Raw genomic sequence first — 16,006 nt, forward strand, 5'->3', positions numbered from 1 at the left:
AAAATAGAACATTTATGTTCAAATAAGCCACTAAATGGTATTTCAAGAGTTGCCCAAACTTCCATTATGGGAAGCTCCATTATGGGTACCCTTATGCCATGGTTAATCAGAGTATTTCAGTGTTGCTAGAGCACAATTTGTATACTTTGTCAATGCCCACTCATTTTATGGTTGGTTTTTCTGTACCTTAGAAATAACACAACAATTTTTGTTGAAATTCAATGCACTATTTAATTCATATTCAGAACGTTCCATATTGAAATGTTACCTTAAGGACCAAACTGATCAACATAAAACTCATTAAGTTTGCAAAAGAAACAAAGACTGTGGGTGGCTCAGTAAACTGAGCGCCCGGCTTCAGCTCAGGTCACGATCTCACAGTTTGTGGGTTCGAGCACCATGTCAGGCTCTGTGCTGACAGCTTAGAGCCTGGAGCCTGCTTTTGATTCTGTGTCTCCCTCTCTGCTCCTCCCCCGCTCATGCTCTGTCTCTGTCTCTCTCTCCTCTAAAAATGAATAAAAACATTAAAAAAAAGAAAAGAAACAAAGGCTTTGGAAGATATGTACAAATAGCATTCACAACGACATGACAAAGGAGAAATTATCAAAAATAGCATGACGGGGCACCTGGGTGTCTCAGTCCATTAAGCGTCCCACTCTTGATTTAGACTCAGGTCATGATCTCATGGTAGTGAGTTTGAGCCCTGCGTTGGGCTCTGCACTGACAGCGTGGAGCCTGCTTAAGATTCTCTCTCTCCCGGGGCACCTCAGTGGCTCGGTTGGTCAAGCATCCGACTTCGGCTCAGGTCATGATCTCACGGTTTGTGAGTTCGAGCCCCACGTCGGGGTCTATGCTGACAGCTCAGAGACTGGAGCCTGCTTCGGATTCTGTGTCTCCTCCTCTCTCTGCCCCTCCCATGCTCATGCTCTGTCTCTCTCTGTCTCTCAATAATAAATAAATGTTGGTTTTTTTTTTTTAACGTTTACTTATTTTTGAGACAGAGAGAGACAGAGCATGAATGCGGGAGGGTCAGAGAGAGGGAGACACAGAATCTGAAACAGGCTCCAGGCTCTGAGCTGTCAGCACAGAGCCCGATGCGGGGCTTGAACTCACGGACCGCGAGATCATGACCTGAGCCGAAGTCGGCTGCCTAACCGACTGAGCCACCCAGGCACCCCAATAAATAAATGTTTAAAAAAAAAAAAAAAAAAAAGATACTCTCTCTCCCTCTGCCCCTCTCCTGCTCACACTCTCTCTCAAAAAATAAAAATACAAAATTTTGAATAAAAAAATAAACAAGCACGCTATGGCATAATAATAATTACTATAGAGCGAGAAAAACTGCAAAAGCCTGAATGAAAGAAATTATATGTGTTGTGTGTATGTCTGGTCACAGTGAACCGGTGTGAACTAATTTACTGTTTAAATTAGTTATAATTCTATGCTTAAAAACATCCAGCAGGATGGGGCACCTGGGTGGCTCAGTCGGTTAAACGTCCAACTCTTGATTTCGGCTCAGGTCACGATCTCACAATTTGTGAGATCGAATCCTGCACGCTGAGCTCTTTACTGACAGTGCAGAGCCTGCTTGAGACTCTCTCTCTCCCTCTCTCTTCCCCTTCCCTGGCTCGCATGTGCTCTCTCAAAATAAATAAATGAACATTAAAAAACTGGGGCGCCTGGGTGGCTCAGTCGGTTGAGCGGCCAACTTTGGCTCAGGTCGTGATCTCACGGTCCGTGAGTTCAAGCCCCGCGTCGGGCTCTGTGCTGACAGCTCAGAGCCTGGAGCCTGTTTCAGATTCTGTGTCTCTCTCTCTCTCTGACCCTCCCCCATTAATGCTCTGTCTCTGTCTCAAAAATAAATAAACGTTAAAAAACAAACAAACAAACAAACAAAAAAACATCCAGCATGACAATCACATTATAAACGAACTATTTGCATGTAAGAATAGTGAGGAAATTGTCTCATTGCCTAGAAGTATAGATCAACTCTTTATAATATGCGGCTCTGGGAACCACAACTTAGAAGAAAACAACCTGGAGGTAGCCCTTCAGAAGCTACAGATTTAGGAAAGCACTTAGGGAGGCTTCCAGGCTGTGGATGCATTTTCTTGGCTCACTTCCACAGGCATTTATCATTGAGGTCCCTACCCTCTGGAAGTTCACAATCTTGGGGAAGACAAACACAAACAATTGTAAAGAGAACTTGCTAGAGATGTGCCAAATATCTATGCTGCTAACATTCAACAAGTAGCTAAATCACACCAAATACGCCTCAAATTATTCAAATCCTCCTTGTCATCAACCTGCCAAAGACAGACAAGAAAGTATAGACAATGCTGATGCTTGAAATAACCTAAGTATTTTCACTGAACACTTCCTTATTATAGAATATAAACGGTTTATTGAAGTTGATTCGAATGCTTGTAAAGCATTTTAAGACTTATCCAAAAATGGCAGGCAATGTGGGAATACTGAATGAAGCTACATGGAGGCACAGAAGGCATTTTACCTCTCCTCGTCAGAAGGGAAATTCAACAAGTTATTGCACACAGGAATTATACCCAAGAGCAAGAAGAGAAAGAGCACAAAGTCCTGCTTCTTGTCTGCCCATGACTCACTCTATCTATAACCCCAACTCCAAAGCCCTTTCTTGCTTTCTTGACAGTTTCTGTAAAACAGACAAAGCACAATCTATATACTTATACCCAAGTGAGGGAGGTGAGTAAAATCAGTGTTGTGCTTTGACAAGATTGGCTTAAAAAGGATATACAAATATATATTTTTGTTAGTTTAATAGCACGTTTGGAAGCTCTTTTGCAACATTAGGATATTAACTGCTGAACACAGTATTAATATGGAATTAAATCATACCAATACAACTTTAAAAAATATTTTCAGGACTTTGTGAAGTGCGAAATTCACAGCAATAATACAGTTTGGTACACAGCCATCACTCTACAAGCAGTCAACCATCAATATATTACACAAATTTTCCCAAAGACAGAGCCGAGAGTGAAGTTTCAGGCCCAAATAATTTCTACTCTCTTTAAAGACTATGCTTAAGTATGGTCAACTCTTCATTACTTAAGCTAATACAGACAAAGTAAATTTTACAAAATCCCTCTATATAGCTTAACTTTGGTATGCTTTATATTTATGTAGCATTTAACTTCCTTAGGCCAATATTAAACAAGTTCCTGAGGACCCAAACAAATGAGGGCAGGAATCAGGGAGAACTAGATAAAATACCAAGGAAAACAGAAGGCTGAAATGTTTGCTACACGTGGATGTGTTCTTCAAGGGTATAGTGTTCATTCCTACCTGGAAGCTATTTAATTATGCTGATATGACCACATAAAGACCCAACATCTTATCTCTTTATAGTTCTTCAATTCTGTATTTCCTGCACTTGATTTTAAATTTTATGTAAATGTAAAATTAGAAAAATTGAAATCTGGAACATTTGCTGCAACAATCACATACTTTGAAAAGTAACACTCAAGGAAGCACAGAGAGAGGGTTAGCTGGGAACACAAGCTTCACTTCTCCACAGATGCCTCATGAATTTCAAAAGCACTGAAAACCTACAGCACATACTCAGCAGAACAGATGAAAACACTGACACTTCATTCACAATTCTAGTCTTCCCCAATCTTTATAAAGGTTCCCAAAAAAGGAGCATGTGTTTTACTAACGATGGACTTGAAGATGACAGCCCATTCAGCTATTTATAAACAGGGATAAAAAGATTAAATCCTAAGATAATACTGGACCCAGTTACCATACAGTACGGCAGCCAACCATGTGTATGCTCAATAAAACCTTATGCCATGCTAAGAACTAAGAGTTCAAAAGGAGGTATCTAAAAAATGGACTTTGTTTATTTTGTATGAAAACAGTCCCTCAATCCTGGACACATCTGAGTACTACGCATTCATACATTCCAAAAACATTTCTTGAATATATTCTCTGGATCAGGCACTGATCCTAAGATGGGAAATCTAAGTAGGTCTCAAAACAGAAACAAAGTAAAACTTCTTGTAATTCAATCCCTCATCTAGCATGTTAAAAGTTATAATGTCACTACTAATAGGCTGAAGCCAGTGCTTCCTGCTGACAGAGAAAACTTTTTAATGGAAGAAGAGGAGCTGAATATCACCTTAAGCCTCTGAAACTGCTGCTGTCCCTGCACTGGTGCAACTGGTGGGGCTGGATGAGCATGACTCTGGACCACCTGGCCTCCGTGGGGCTGCACAGCTGTTGGGTGATGATGGCTGCTGTGAACCGCTGCGATGGCGGGCCCGTGACTGCCAGAGCTCTGTGGCACTGCTGAAACCTGGGGTGGACAAAATGCAGACAAGAAACTTCAAGGCTTCTGCATTCTTCCCCAGATGCATCTAAAAGTCATGCATGTATATCTTTGCACACAAAAGATAATTACAGATCGTCCTTGACTAAATCCATTTTAAGTTGAAAATATCCTAAGTTGAAAATGCATTTAATACACCTACCCTATTGAACGTCACAGCGTAGCCTACTACCTTAAATGTGCTCAGAACACTGACGGTAGCCACAGTCGGGCAAAATCATCTCACACAAAGCTTATTTTATAGGAAAGTGTTGAGTATCTCATGTGATATGTTGAATACTATACTAAAAGTGAAAAGCAGAATGCAATGGTCATAAGGGTATAAGCATCTGACTCTTGATTTCAGCTCAGGTCATGATCTCACAGGTTCGTGAGTTTGAGCCCCACATGGGACTCTTGGGCTGACAGCACGGAAGCTGCTTGGGATTCTCTGTCTCCCTCTCTCTCTCTGCCCTTACCCTGCCTGTGTGTGTGCATGTGCTCTCACTCTCAAAATAAACAAACTTTTTTTTAAAAATCCAGATTTAAAATTCCAAGTATGGTTTCTACTGCACATCACTTTTGCACTACCGTAAAGTCAAAAAACTGGAAGTCACGCTATCCTAAATAGTGAACTATCTGTAATTAGAAACCCAAAATTCCCACAAAAGGGAACTGGTGAAATAAATTATAGCCCACCCATATTATAACAGAATTCTCTGCCAAAAATTGTATGGCTCAATACTTCTCAAACTATGGTAAAGGACCAGTCTTTTCTTAAATTCCAATCCATCATGGGGCACTACTTTTAATAAAATACTATAAAAATGAATTACTAGAGAAGTAAAATAAAAAAATACATAAGCTCAAAATTGTCATTACATTTTACAGATATATTACAAAATTACTGTGTCCAAATCGCTAAGTTTCTAAACATTCTCAATTTCTATACTTATGTCATTATAGACTAGTAAGAAAGTATACACATCAACCATCTGTGGACCACACTTGGAACAGCACTGATACAGATGCATAGATTTTAACATTATAAAATGTTCACAATCCATAAGTTGAATGTATTCGTGTTGTACACAGTCTTAAACTTAAATATTTCTTAGAAAGCACATTAAAAAGCAGTACCTAAAAATCAATAAAAAGATTTTAAACCTTAGATGATGAACATACAGCAAAACTTTAGCATTTTATCTTGTGGCGGGATTAGAGAAGATTTTTACTTTGTTTTATTTTGCTTATCCTTATTTGCTACTTTTAATCCTTATTTATTTTGTTTATCCTCATTTGCTAAATAAAACTTTCTTCCAAACTGTTAGTGGTTTGGCCTCAAACATAATTATTTTCTATTCTTTCTCTCATCCTCTTGTAAGATCAGAGTGAAATAAAGCCCAAGCCCCTTTCCTTCCATTTCTATTGCAGAAAATGCTACATAAAATTTCCAAAGCTTTTTTCATTTTCCTATTTCAGAACTGTTAATCACCACAGAAGACAACTAAGGACAAGATACCTGATTTGCCATGTCTCCACAATAAGGAGTCTAAACAACCTGAGACTTCGTCTAAACAATGGAAGTTGTATACCACAACTTAAGAGAGGATGTTTCCCCCCTCACCCAGACCCCATAAATTTATAAGGATTCCCCTAGACAGAGGGGAGGGTGGGAGACAGACGACTACTTACAAATCCACACAAACAATACAATACACATTAGGAGTAAAAAGACACTATTTAGACAATTCTAAATGCTCTAATATGTCTCTTGAAAGAAGGGTTATTATTCTGAGCTTCTATATTCCAACATGCATGTTTTGAACAGTTTTTTAAAAGACTATTAATTGGAGCTTATAAACACTTGAGATGACAGGCTTTATGTGAGCACATTATAGTTCCTAGTCTGTGAATATATGTGATCATCCCAAGTGTAGGAAATAGTCCCAAGGAAAACAAGCAGCCTTTCTTTCTTCTAAGACCAAACCTAAAGATTCGATTTGTAGCAGTCCTCTGACTGCAGTCCTCAGCCCCTTATGAGGGCACGATACTGCTTCAAGGGGGACTCCTGATAAAGAATGACACCTAAGGACTCACCATCACCTACTTCACCTGGATTTCCATCTTCTTTGTTTTCTTATACTAAATTCTGAGAAATTTATGGAATTATGAATTGTTAGGTCAAAATGGAATTAAAGATTCTGACACAAACTGTCAAATTGCTCTCAAGAAAGATTACACCAATTTATGTTCCCCGTACCAGCCATACTGTTCTAAAAGTCACTAACGAGTTAGGCTGAATAACGCCTCTCTCTCCAGACCAGTTAAATAAATTATGGTTCAGACTGACCTAGAATGGAGGAATATAAATGCAGTGATTTTTTAAAAAATTACTTAAGGGGCGCCTGGGTGGCTCAGTCGGTTGAGCGGCCGACTTCGGCTCAGGTCATGATCTCGCGATCCGTGAGTTCGAGCCCCACGTTGGGCTCTGTGCTGCCCACGCAGAGCCTGGAGCCTGTTTCGGATTCTGTGTCTCCCTCTCTCTGACCCTCCCCCATTCATGCTCTCTCTCTCTCTCTGTCTCAAAAATAAATAAACGTTAAAAAAATTAAAAAAAAAAAAAATTACTTAAATCTATACAAATGTATTCAAGTGGAAAGTTGTCCGCTATATATTAAGTGAAAAGAGCAAATAGCAGAACAATGTATACTGTATCATACAAATTATGTAAAAAGAAGTGTATCCAGATAGGTAGGCAGGTAAATACAGATACGCTTGTATATGCATACAGTTTTGGACACCCAAGAAATGCACAAATCGGTTAAAGCCTGAAAAGTCAGAGGAAGAAGTCATCTTATATCTTTAAAAAAAATAAATAACCATGGTGATATTTACTTTCATAATTAAAAAGGGCAAAACCCAAATTCCTTCCATTTCCACAAAACAGAGTAAACACAGAAGAGATGAAAGATCATCATCGGCCAGGACATGGACAAAAGGAATATACAATGCTGGTGGAAATATAAATTGGTACAACTCTGAAAAACAATTTGACGTTACCTGCTAAAGGTGAAGACGCTCACACTCTATGACCCAGCAATCCCTCTCTCTCCTAGATACCCAAGAAAGTCTTCTTCATGTGCCCTCAAACCTACTGAGCGGTCTGCAAGATAAGAAGGAGTTTGCACCAGAATGTAAACCAACTATTTCACTAATAAGTACACTGTTTAATTCAGCTGTCTTTTTTTCCCCATGGCAAGGGTTTTTTTAATTAAAAAAAAGTAGCACATTGATTTAAATTCTGATGCAAGCTTATCTTGTCATGGATTGCCACCATGAGCACCACTGCACTAGGAGAAATACCTAAAATCAGCCACACAGCACCTTTAAAACAATAAAAATCTGGAACAGCCTGATTGTGCAGCAACAGAAAAATGGGTAAATGGAATATATTCATGTAATTAATAACAGTAAAAATGACTCAATTATTTACACACAGAAATACAGGTAAGTCTTGGGAACCACACTGAGAGAAAAAAAGTGAGTTAATATAGGGGCGCCTGTCTGGCTCAGTGGAAAGGGTATGTGACTCTTGATCTCAGGGTTGTGAGTTCGAATCCCAAGTTGGGTGTGGAGACTACTTAAAAATAAAACCTTAAAAAAAGAAGAAGAAGAAAATATATGTTTTCATTTACATAACATTCAAAAATACCAAACTAAACAATTTTATTGTCTAGCAGTATAAACAAAATGATTTAGGGGCACTTGGCTGGCTTAGTCAGTGGTGCATGCAACTCTTGATCTTGGGGTTGTGAGTTTAAGCCCCAGGTAGGGTACAGAGATTACTTAAAAACACTTAAAAAATAAAAATAATTTTAAAAAGTCTGTGAGGTAGGTACACAAGTATACATTATTTTTGTTATTTGTTACATCTTACTTACACATATACCATAAATATAATTTTACATGTAACTGAATGCTTGGTAAACAATTTTTTTAATTGGATGAAATCACCAATGCTCCTCCCTTACACCTAGTCCCTTGGTAGGCTCCAGTTTACCTGATAGCTGGGTGTCACAGAGTACTGAATTCCCGTGGCTGACTGCATGGTCTCAGACACTGCTTCATATACAGGAGGGGCAGGGGCAAGTACCCGGTGCTGGTGAGGAAAAGCCTCTGTGCTACCAGGGATCCGACGCTGCTGGGCCGCATACACCGGTGACTCCTGGTCATCCAAACGTCGCTTCATTCTGTGCTCATGCTCAGTGATGCACTACAAAACCTGCAGAAACCAAAAACATTGACATGCAAACCAAATTCACACTCCAATGTGATGTATACAACTTAGATGGAGAGTCAGATGCTCTTTCGGCTGAGCCACCCAGGTGCCCCTGATGTGTACAACTTAGGACAAGTTGCCCAAATTTATTATAAGCTCAACTCCCAGAACCAACTGTCTATTCCATGCTGGAGATGTGATCACTGGCTAGTTTAAGTGCATGACTGCACACACAGCCCCCACAGTAGATAGTGTTCCATAACCAAAAGACAGAAATGTAAATAATCACATAGTCTGAATTTGGGACTACACAGTTGAAAAATAACCTCCAATTTAAAAAGACAAAAGTATACCTTTCTTTTCTTTATTCTCTAGTTTTCTCCTCAAATGCCATCATTCCTAATATTAATTACATGTTTACATGCTACAAAAACATTCAAGTACTTCTTCGTAACTCCACTCAAAACCTAGTACTATAATTGTGGTCTAATTTTTAAAATATCAATTGTTTAACAATTAAATGGTATCATGAGAGAGCACCAGGCCAGGAGTAAGAGGACAATGGTGCTAGACTTGCTAATTTAAGGGGCTATGTACATTTCAACAACTTCCTCATTCCATGTGAGTTTGTTTCTCCAACTACAAAATGAGAAGGTTGGAAAAGATCATTTCTAAGATTTCTTCTGACTCTAACAATCCTTAACACTGAGGAGATTCCAGAGTCCCTTGTTAATATTCCTCTGTGGAAGGACCCTTTCTTTCCTACAGGATACAAACAGTCTAATAATATTCTGGCTGGGAATCCAGTCTGTTCTTCTCAGGGATTTCCCAACATCTCTAAGCTTCTTCTAGGTAGGGTCCTTTCAACTTTGTCTGCATTGCCCACAGTCCTCTCACAGACACTCAAATACTGACTATGCAGAGGGAAAGAATAACAATAATAGTTAACATAATAATAGCATATCTGGAGTGCCTGGGTGGCTCAGTCGGTTAAGAGTCCAACTCTTGGCTTCAGTTTGGGTCATGATCTCACAGCCATAGGACTAAGCTCCTCATCAGGCTCTGCACCAACAGCACAGAGCCTGCTTGAGATTCTCTCCCCCTCTCTCTGCCCCTGCCCTGCTCATGTTCTCTCTCTCCTAAAGTAAATAAACTTAAAAAAATAGCATATAATGAAACCCAAGGACCATTCTACACAGTTTACAAATATTATCATAATCCCCACAACAACCCTATAAGCAAGGTGCTATTATTCTCTATTTTATGAATGAAGAAACTGAAATACAAAGATTAAGTAAACTGCTCAAGGCTGCACAGCTAACAGGCAAAGCTGGAGTAGCAATTCGCCAAATCTGCCTCCAGAGCCTGAATTCTTACCCACTTCACTATCTCCTATCTCTCACAGAAGAAGAAATAAAGGAGGAAGAGTCCCTTTACTTACTTAAGACACACATGCACTGAGCAACTTCAGCTTTCTTTAACCTCTCCCACACTAGGCTCATTCATCCTTTTTTTCAGCCTCAACCCCATAGAGTAAGAAAGCTTTTGCGGCATTCATTTATTCAATTAGCAAATTCAGGGAGCATATATGAAGGTGTTAGGTGCCCTACAAAAGCTTAGAAACTAGTTGGGAAGACCACATACAGCCTCACTAGTAATCAAAGAAATATAAAGTAAAATGATAACTTACCCCAAAGCAACAGGCAAAAATTAAAAGAAAATGATGATACTGAGTGTGGGTAAGGGTATAGGGAAATACTACTGGTAGAAGTTTTAAAATTGGACTGTTTGGTTGGCAACTTGCGGCATTCACTAAATTTTTAAATTGAATTTAAAATGGGCAGGGGCACATGGGTGGCTCAGTCAGTTAAGTGTCCAACTTTGGCCCAGGTCATGCTCTAACGGTGTGAGTTCAAGCCCCACATTGGGCTCTGTGCTGACAGATCAGAGCCTGGCGCCTGCTTCGGATTCTGTGTCTCCCTCTCTCTCTCTCTCTGCCCCTCCCCAGCTCACACTCTGTTTCTCTCTCTCTCTCTCTCTCTCTCAAAAATAAACATTAAAAAAAAACATTAAATTTAAAATGGGCATACCCTCTCACCCAGCAATTCTACTTCTAAGTATCTTATACATCTGCCAAGTATATCTACTAGAGCAAAGTAAGAAAAATCTAAATATCTATCAATAACTGAATAAACTTGATACATTGATATTAGGAAAACTATGTAGCAATTAGAAAGACTGGGGTTCCTCTATAAAGAAAGCCCTCCAAAACATACTATTAAGTGAAAAGAACAAGCTACAGAATATATACAGTGTGATCTCAACACCCACACACTATGTACTCTTAAGATTTGTGCATTTTATTGCAAATTTCGCATCAGAAGGAAAAAGCTATAAACAAATACTAAACTCTAGATAAGGACACGCATATTCCAGTAATTAGGTAAAAATGTACTAATGTTTGAAACTTACTTTGAAATACATCAAGAAATTAGTTTGGATTAATAGATGGAGGACTGGACAGATGGATATATGGCAAAGTAAGTACTGTAAAAACGGTAATGTAAAATCTAAGCAGTGTGTACATGGGTGTTCCCTATAAAATTCTATCAACTTTGCTGTATATTTGAAATTGTTCTTAATACGATGTTAGGAGAAAAGGCTAACAATACAAACCAACTCATAAGTGCTACAAGTAAGTACTACAAATTTGGAAAGGAGTAGATATGTGTATACTCGGAAAAAAATAAAAAACAACTCTACAGAGAAGGTAAATATTTGGTTATGTCTTGAAAATTAAGGATGAATTGAGGCATAGCAGGTATACAGGATGAGATTAAAATATTACAGTAACTTGGTACTTACAAGTATAAAGAGCTATTTACAGTCTTTGCCAATTCATTTATTCCACAAATAATTCCTGACAATCTACATGTGCCAGACCCTTTGCTTCCTGCTGGGGCACCAGCACTGAATAGGGCAGATTTCCCTGCCCCACAACAACCAAGTCTTCCAAACAGGCCTGGAACAAGTTACTGTGCTCCTCCCCACAGTCCTGTCAGATGGGTATACCCAGAACACGATTTAGAGGGAAACTGATATGCAAAGAAATTAAGTGATTTGTTCAAGGTCACACGGCAAGAGGCTAGACTTTCCTTGGAATACGTGACCAATCTGGAGTAGAAATACTGGACAGACAATAGTAACCTGCTTGCAGAGAGGGACAGTGAAATTCCAGACTATAAAGTATTCGAATGCCAATAATGGAGCCACAAGAGTCAGACACAAAGCTACTTTCAAGCCCTGCTTCAGCTGACATGATTTTCATCTGCCACTTTGGTCTCCAACTGTTCCAGATTTGGGGCTTACACTGTTATCAGAACTCCAGTCTATGAAGACAGAATTTAAACAAGGAAAAGCACTTTGAGAGATAGAAACTAGTGAAGACAGACTCATGTGAACAAACAATGGCAGCAGAACACTAAAAAGTCATCTGGCCATGTGTTACAATAAAAAGTGGGAATAGCTCCATATCATCACACAAAGAAATCGTAACACCCAAATAAAGCAAGGAGAGCAGGGTAACTGTAATACTGCAAGGCGGTCTTCTGGGAAAGGGTAGAACAACTGGGGAGAGTGAATGTGTCACATTTTAGACAAATTTAAGAAAGGCAGAGGTAAAAGCTAACCCTTTCTGAATGATAAAAATAAAAAAACATTTTTCCAGTTCTACAACCAAAAATGTCTTCATTCACAGTAAAAAGTTGGCCTCCTAGAAACCCAGACAGTTCTCCATGATTATTTAAATCCAAATGAAAAATCCAACTTTATTTTATTTTTTTATTAAAAAAAATTTTTTTTAACGTTTATTTATTTTTGAGACAGAGAGAGACAGAGCATGAACGGGGGAGGGTCAGAGAGAGGGAGACACAGAATCCGAAACAGGCTCCAGGCTCTGAGCTGTCAGCACAGAGCCCGACGCGGGGCTCGAACTCACGGACAGTGAGATCATGACCCGAGCCGAAGTCGGCCGCTCAACCGACTGAGCCACCCAGGCGCCCCTGAAAAATCCAACTTTAAAGAATCTTATCTTTTCATTTAGATTAAATTTCACAAATTAGTTTAAAGAGATACAACAGAATTATTTTAGCCAAGATAAGCTCAAAGTAGGAAAGTGTATGCAACAAACCAAACTACCCTATTCCGGAGGCTTTTAAGTATACAAAACTTTATTTTTGAAATTTTTAAATTTATGGTTGACCCTTTAGTGTCTCTTAATTTTGTATTGTTATCTTGAATTAGACACATTTTTAAGTTCCTTTATTTATGTAATAATGAAAAAAATCCTCTGAAATTATTCTCTTATTGATGGTCAGCATCACGTAAAATCACATTAAAATGTGTTCTGGTCAATTTACATCAATAAATACTGTGGAAAAAATGTAAAGTTTCTTTTTAAAAGCAAAGAAATTTGTATCAAAGCATAAAGTGAAATGTAATTACACTCTTCGATCTCCTGCAATTGCCCACCATAGTCTACTTCAAAACCTATCCGAATCCAGTTCTGGATTTAAATCTGCTGGGAAATAAAAAGTATCCCAGAATAAATGAAAAAGGCAACCTATTTAGATTTCCCATTTTACACAGAAATTAACAACCCATCTTTTTTTTTTTTTTTTAATGTTTATTTATTTTTGACAGAGAGAGAGAGAGAGAGAGAGACATAGCATGAGTGGGGAGGGGCAGAGAGAGAGGGAGACACAGAATCTGAAGCAGGCTTCAGGCTCCGAGCTGTCAGCACAGAGCCTGAGGTGGGGCTTGAACTCACAGACCGCAAAATCATGACCTGAGCCGAAGTCGGACACTCAACTGACTGAGCCACTCAGGCACCCCAACAACCCATTCTTAACACACTACACATCTAATACCCAAGCCTCCCCAAACTGTCTTACATTCTTCTTCTAATGATGTGGGCCTCAACCAGGAGAGTTTGCCGCTGGGGCACATTTGGTAATGTCAGAAGACATTTTTGGTTGTCACAGTTAAGGCATCTCATGAATTCCCAAACATGCTACAATGCACAGGATAACCCTCCACAACAAAGAATTATTCGGCCAAAATATTAATAGTGCCAAGTTGAGAAATCTGGATCTAATTAATGACAACATCATTTGGCACATACCTTTTATGAGCTTTGGTGGAATTATGTCATACTGTGGTATGACAATTTTTACCAAGGTAGCTCAGAATAGTCATCTTGGTTGTGCAAAAGATATCGTTGCTTTTCTTTATGACATGTGATTCACCTTGAACCCTCGGGTGTATCAGAAAAAACGTATCATTTACCATTTGAATGAAAAGCAACTTTATTAGAAACCTCAGTAAGAATTTAAATAGCAAATCCAAATTTTTATTCCTTATTTTCCTGGTTGTGAAGATATAAATATCTCAACTAGGCAATATCCTTTAAAGTGCAACTGATTAGTCATCAACTATCATGCATGAAGTTGGAACACAGTCATTCTGTAAATCTGTAAATTTTGATTCCAGATACATCTCTAATAAAGTTCTAGCTTATCATCACTAATGCTACAGAATGACATCTTTTTTCTTTCATCACCAAACATAATACTTTGAAAATTAATTTTTAATTTTGTTGAAGAGGGGACAATCATGTTTTTTGTTCCATAACTGCAAGCATTCTCAGTTTTAGGCTACTAAATACCAATTAGAATGATCAATCCAGAGGTGCCTGGGTGGCTCAGTTGGTTACGCACTGGACTCTTGATTTCAGCTCAGGTTCTCACAGTTCATGAGTTCAAGCCCCACGCTGGGCTCTGCGCTGACAGTGTGGACTCTGCTTGGGATTCCCTTTCTCTCTCTCTCTCTCAAAATAAACAAACATTTAAAAAAAAAAAAAAAAAAAGGGCACCTGGGTGGCTCAGTTGGTTAAATGTCTAACTCTCAATTTTGGCTCGGGTCATGATCTCATGGTTCATGAGTCTGAGCCCTGCACTGAGCTCTGCACTGACGGTGCGGAGCCTGCTTGGGATTCTTTTTCCCCTCTCTCTCTCTGCCCCTTCTCCCCACACCTCTCTCTCTTTAAAATAAATTTAAAAAAAAATTTTAATGCTCGATCCAATGATGTGTTTTCATTTCTATATCCTGTTTCCTTCCAATCACCTCTGTACACCTGCCTTTAGCATGTGTCCACTTACAAGTTAGTTTTGGTGCATGAACATCCTAGAAGAATACACTTGTATACCCTTTAAGCAGACTGAAATAGCTTTGATTCATGTTGAAATGCTGTGTTTCAAAGTCCTTCCTGCTGAACTACCTGGATGAGGACATCATTATTTCTTTTTCCCCCCCTCAAAAATACATTGTACACTCATAAGGTCTTCAGTCTGAGAAAATTCATCATATTGTCATCTAAAGACTACGCAGTTTGCAAACTGGCTCCCAATTTCACCATCATCATCCCAGTCTAGCCTGCTGCTGTCTGCTGGACTGTATCTATCCACTAGCTCCTCCGGTTGCTGCGTAATATCTTCCTCTGTTAGTTTTCCTCTCTTTGCCGTTACAGGGGGGGAAAAAATTCTGGACTACCAAATATATTTACCAAAAGCTTTAAAAAGTTGTAAAATAGTATAAGAAATGGTCGTATATCCTTCACTCAGATTCTCCAAATGCTAACATCTTACAGAATGTTTAAGATGGCATCTCCCAATTCTTGTAGACTTTCTTGAAAGATGCTGTAATGCTTCAGGCAGAGCAGTAAGAAAACTGAAGTGTAATAGTGATGATTTATTTTACCACTGCATTATCTTTCTAGGCAATGCTATCAGTCTTCCCTTTTCTTATCATTTTAATCTTTTTTTTTTTAACTTTTAAGGTTTATTTATTTTTGAGAGAGAGAGAGAGAGAACGAGAGGCAGAGAGACACAGAATCCAAAGCAGGCTCCAGGCTCTGAGCTGTTAGCACAGAGCCTGACATGGGGCTCGAACTCAGAGGTCAAGATCATGACCCGAGCTGAAGTCAGAGGCCCAACTGACTGAGCCACCCAGGCGCCCCTTAGTCTTTTTAAGCATAGTTAGGAATATCTGATGAGCAATGATGAAATACTTCCTAAGATGATGTAATACCAAAATGTTTCAAGCTATAGAAAAATGAAGATCATTAAGATCCCATAATATAGGTCGGAATTATAAATGGTAATAGCTAAAATGAGTTTATTACATTAAAAAGAAAGTAAGTAAATTCTGTTTGTTTGCTTATGTTGATGTTTATTCACTTTTGGAGAGAGAGACAGAGCATTAACAGGGAGGGGCAGAGAGCGAGGGAGACACAGAATCTGAAGCAGGTTCCAGGC

General features: G+C 38.9%; 1 protein-coding gene across 1 annotated transcript in view; it reads right to left on the reverse strand.

The window, feature by feature from the left end:
- Positions 1-16,006, reverse strand: part of SIN3A (SIN3 transcription regulator family member A) — a 68,803-nt gene that overhangs the window by 44,236 nt on the left and 8,561 nt on the right. Inside the window, exons 2-3 of the mRNA XM_049613872.1 lie at positions 8,415-8,636; positions 4,163-4,339 (exon numbers count right to left, since the gene is read on the reverse strand). Coding sequence (XP_049469829.1) covers positions 4,163-4,339; positions 8,415-8,603 — 366 coding nt within the window. The 5' untranslated portion in view covers positions 8,604-8,636. The remainder of the gene's footprint in view (positions 1-4,162; positions 4,340-8,414; positions 8,637-16,006) is intronic.

The sequence above is a fragment of the Panthera uncia genome (assembly GCF_023721935.1).
Source record: "Panthera uncia isolate 11264 chromosome B3 unlocalized genomic scaffold, Puncia_PCG_1.0 HiC_scaffold_1, whole genome shotgun sequence".
Classification (NCBI taxonomy): Eukaryota; Metazoa; Chordata; class Mammalia; order Carnivora; family Felidae; genus Panthera; species Panthera uncia.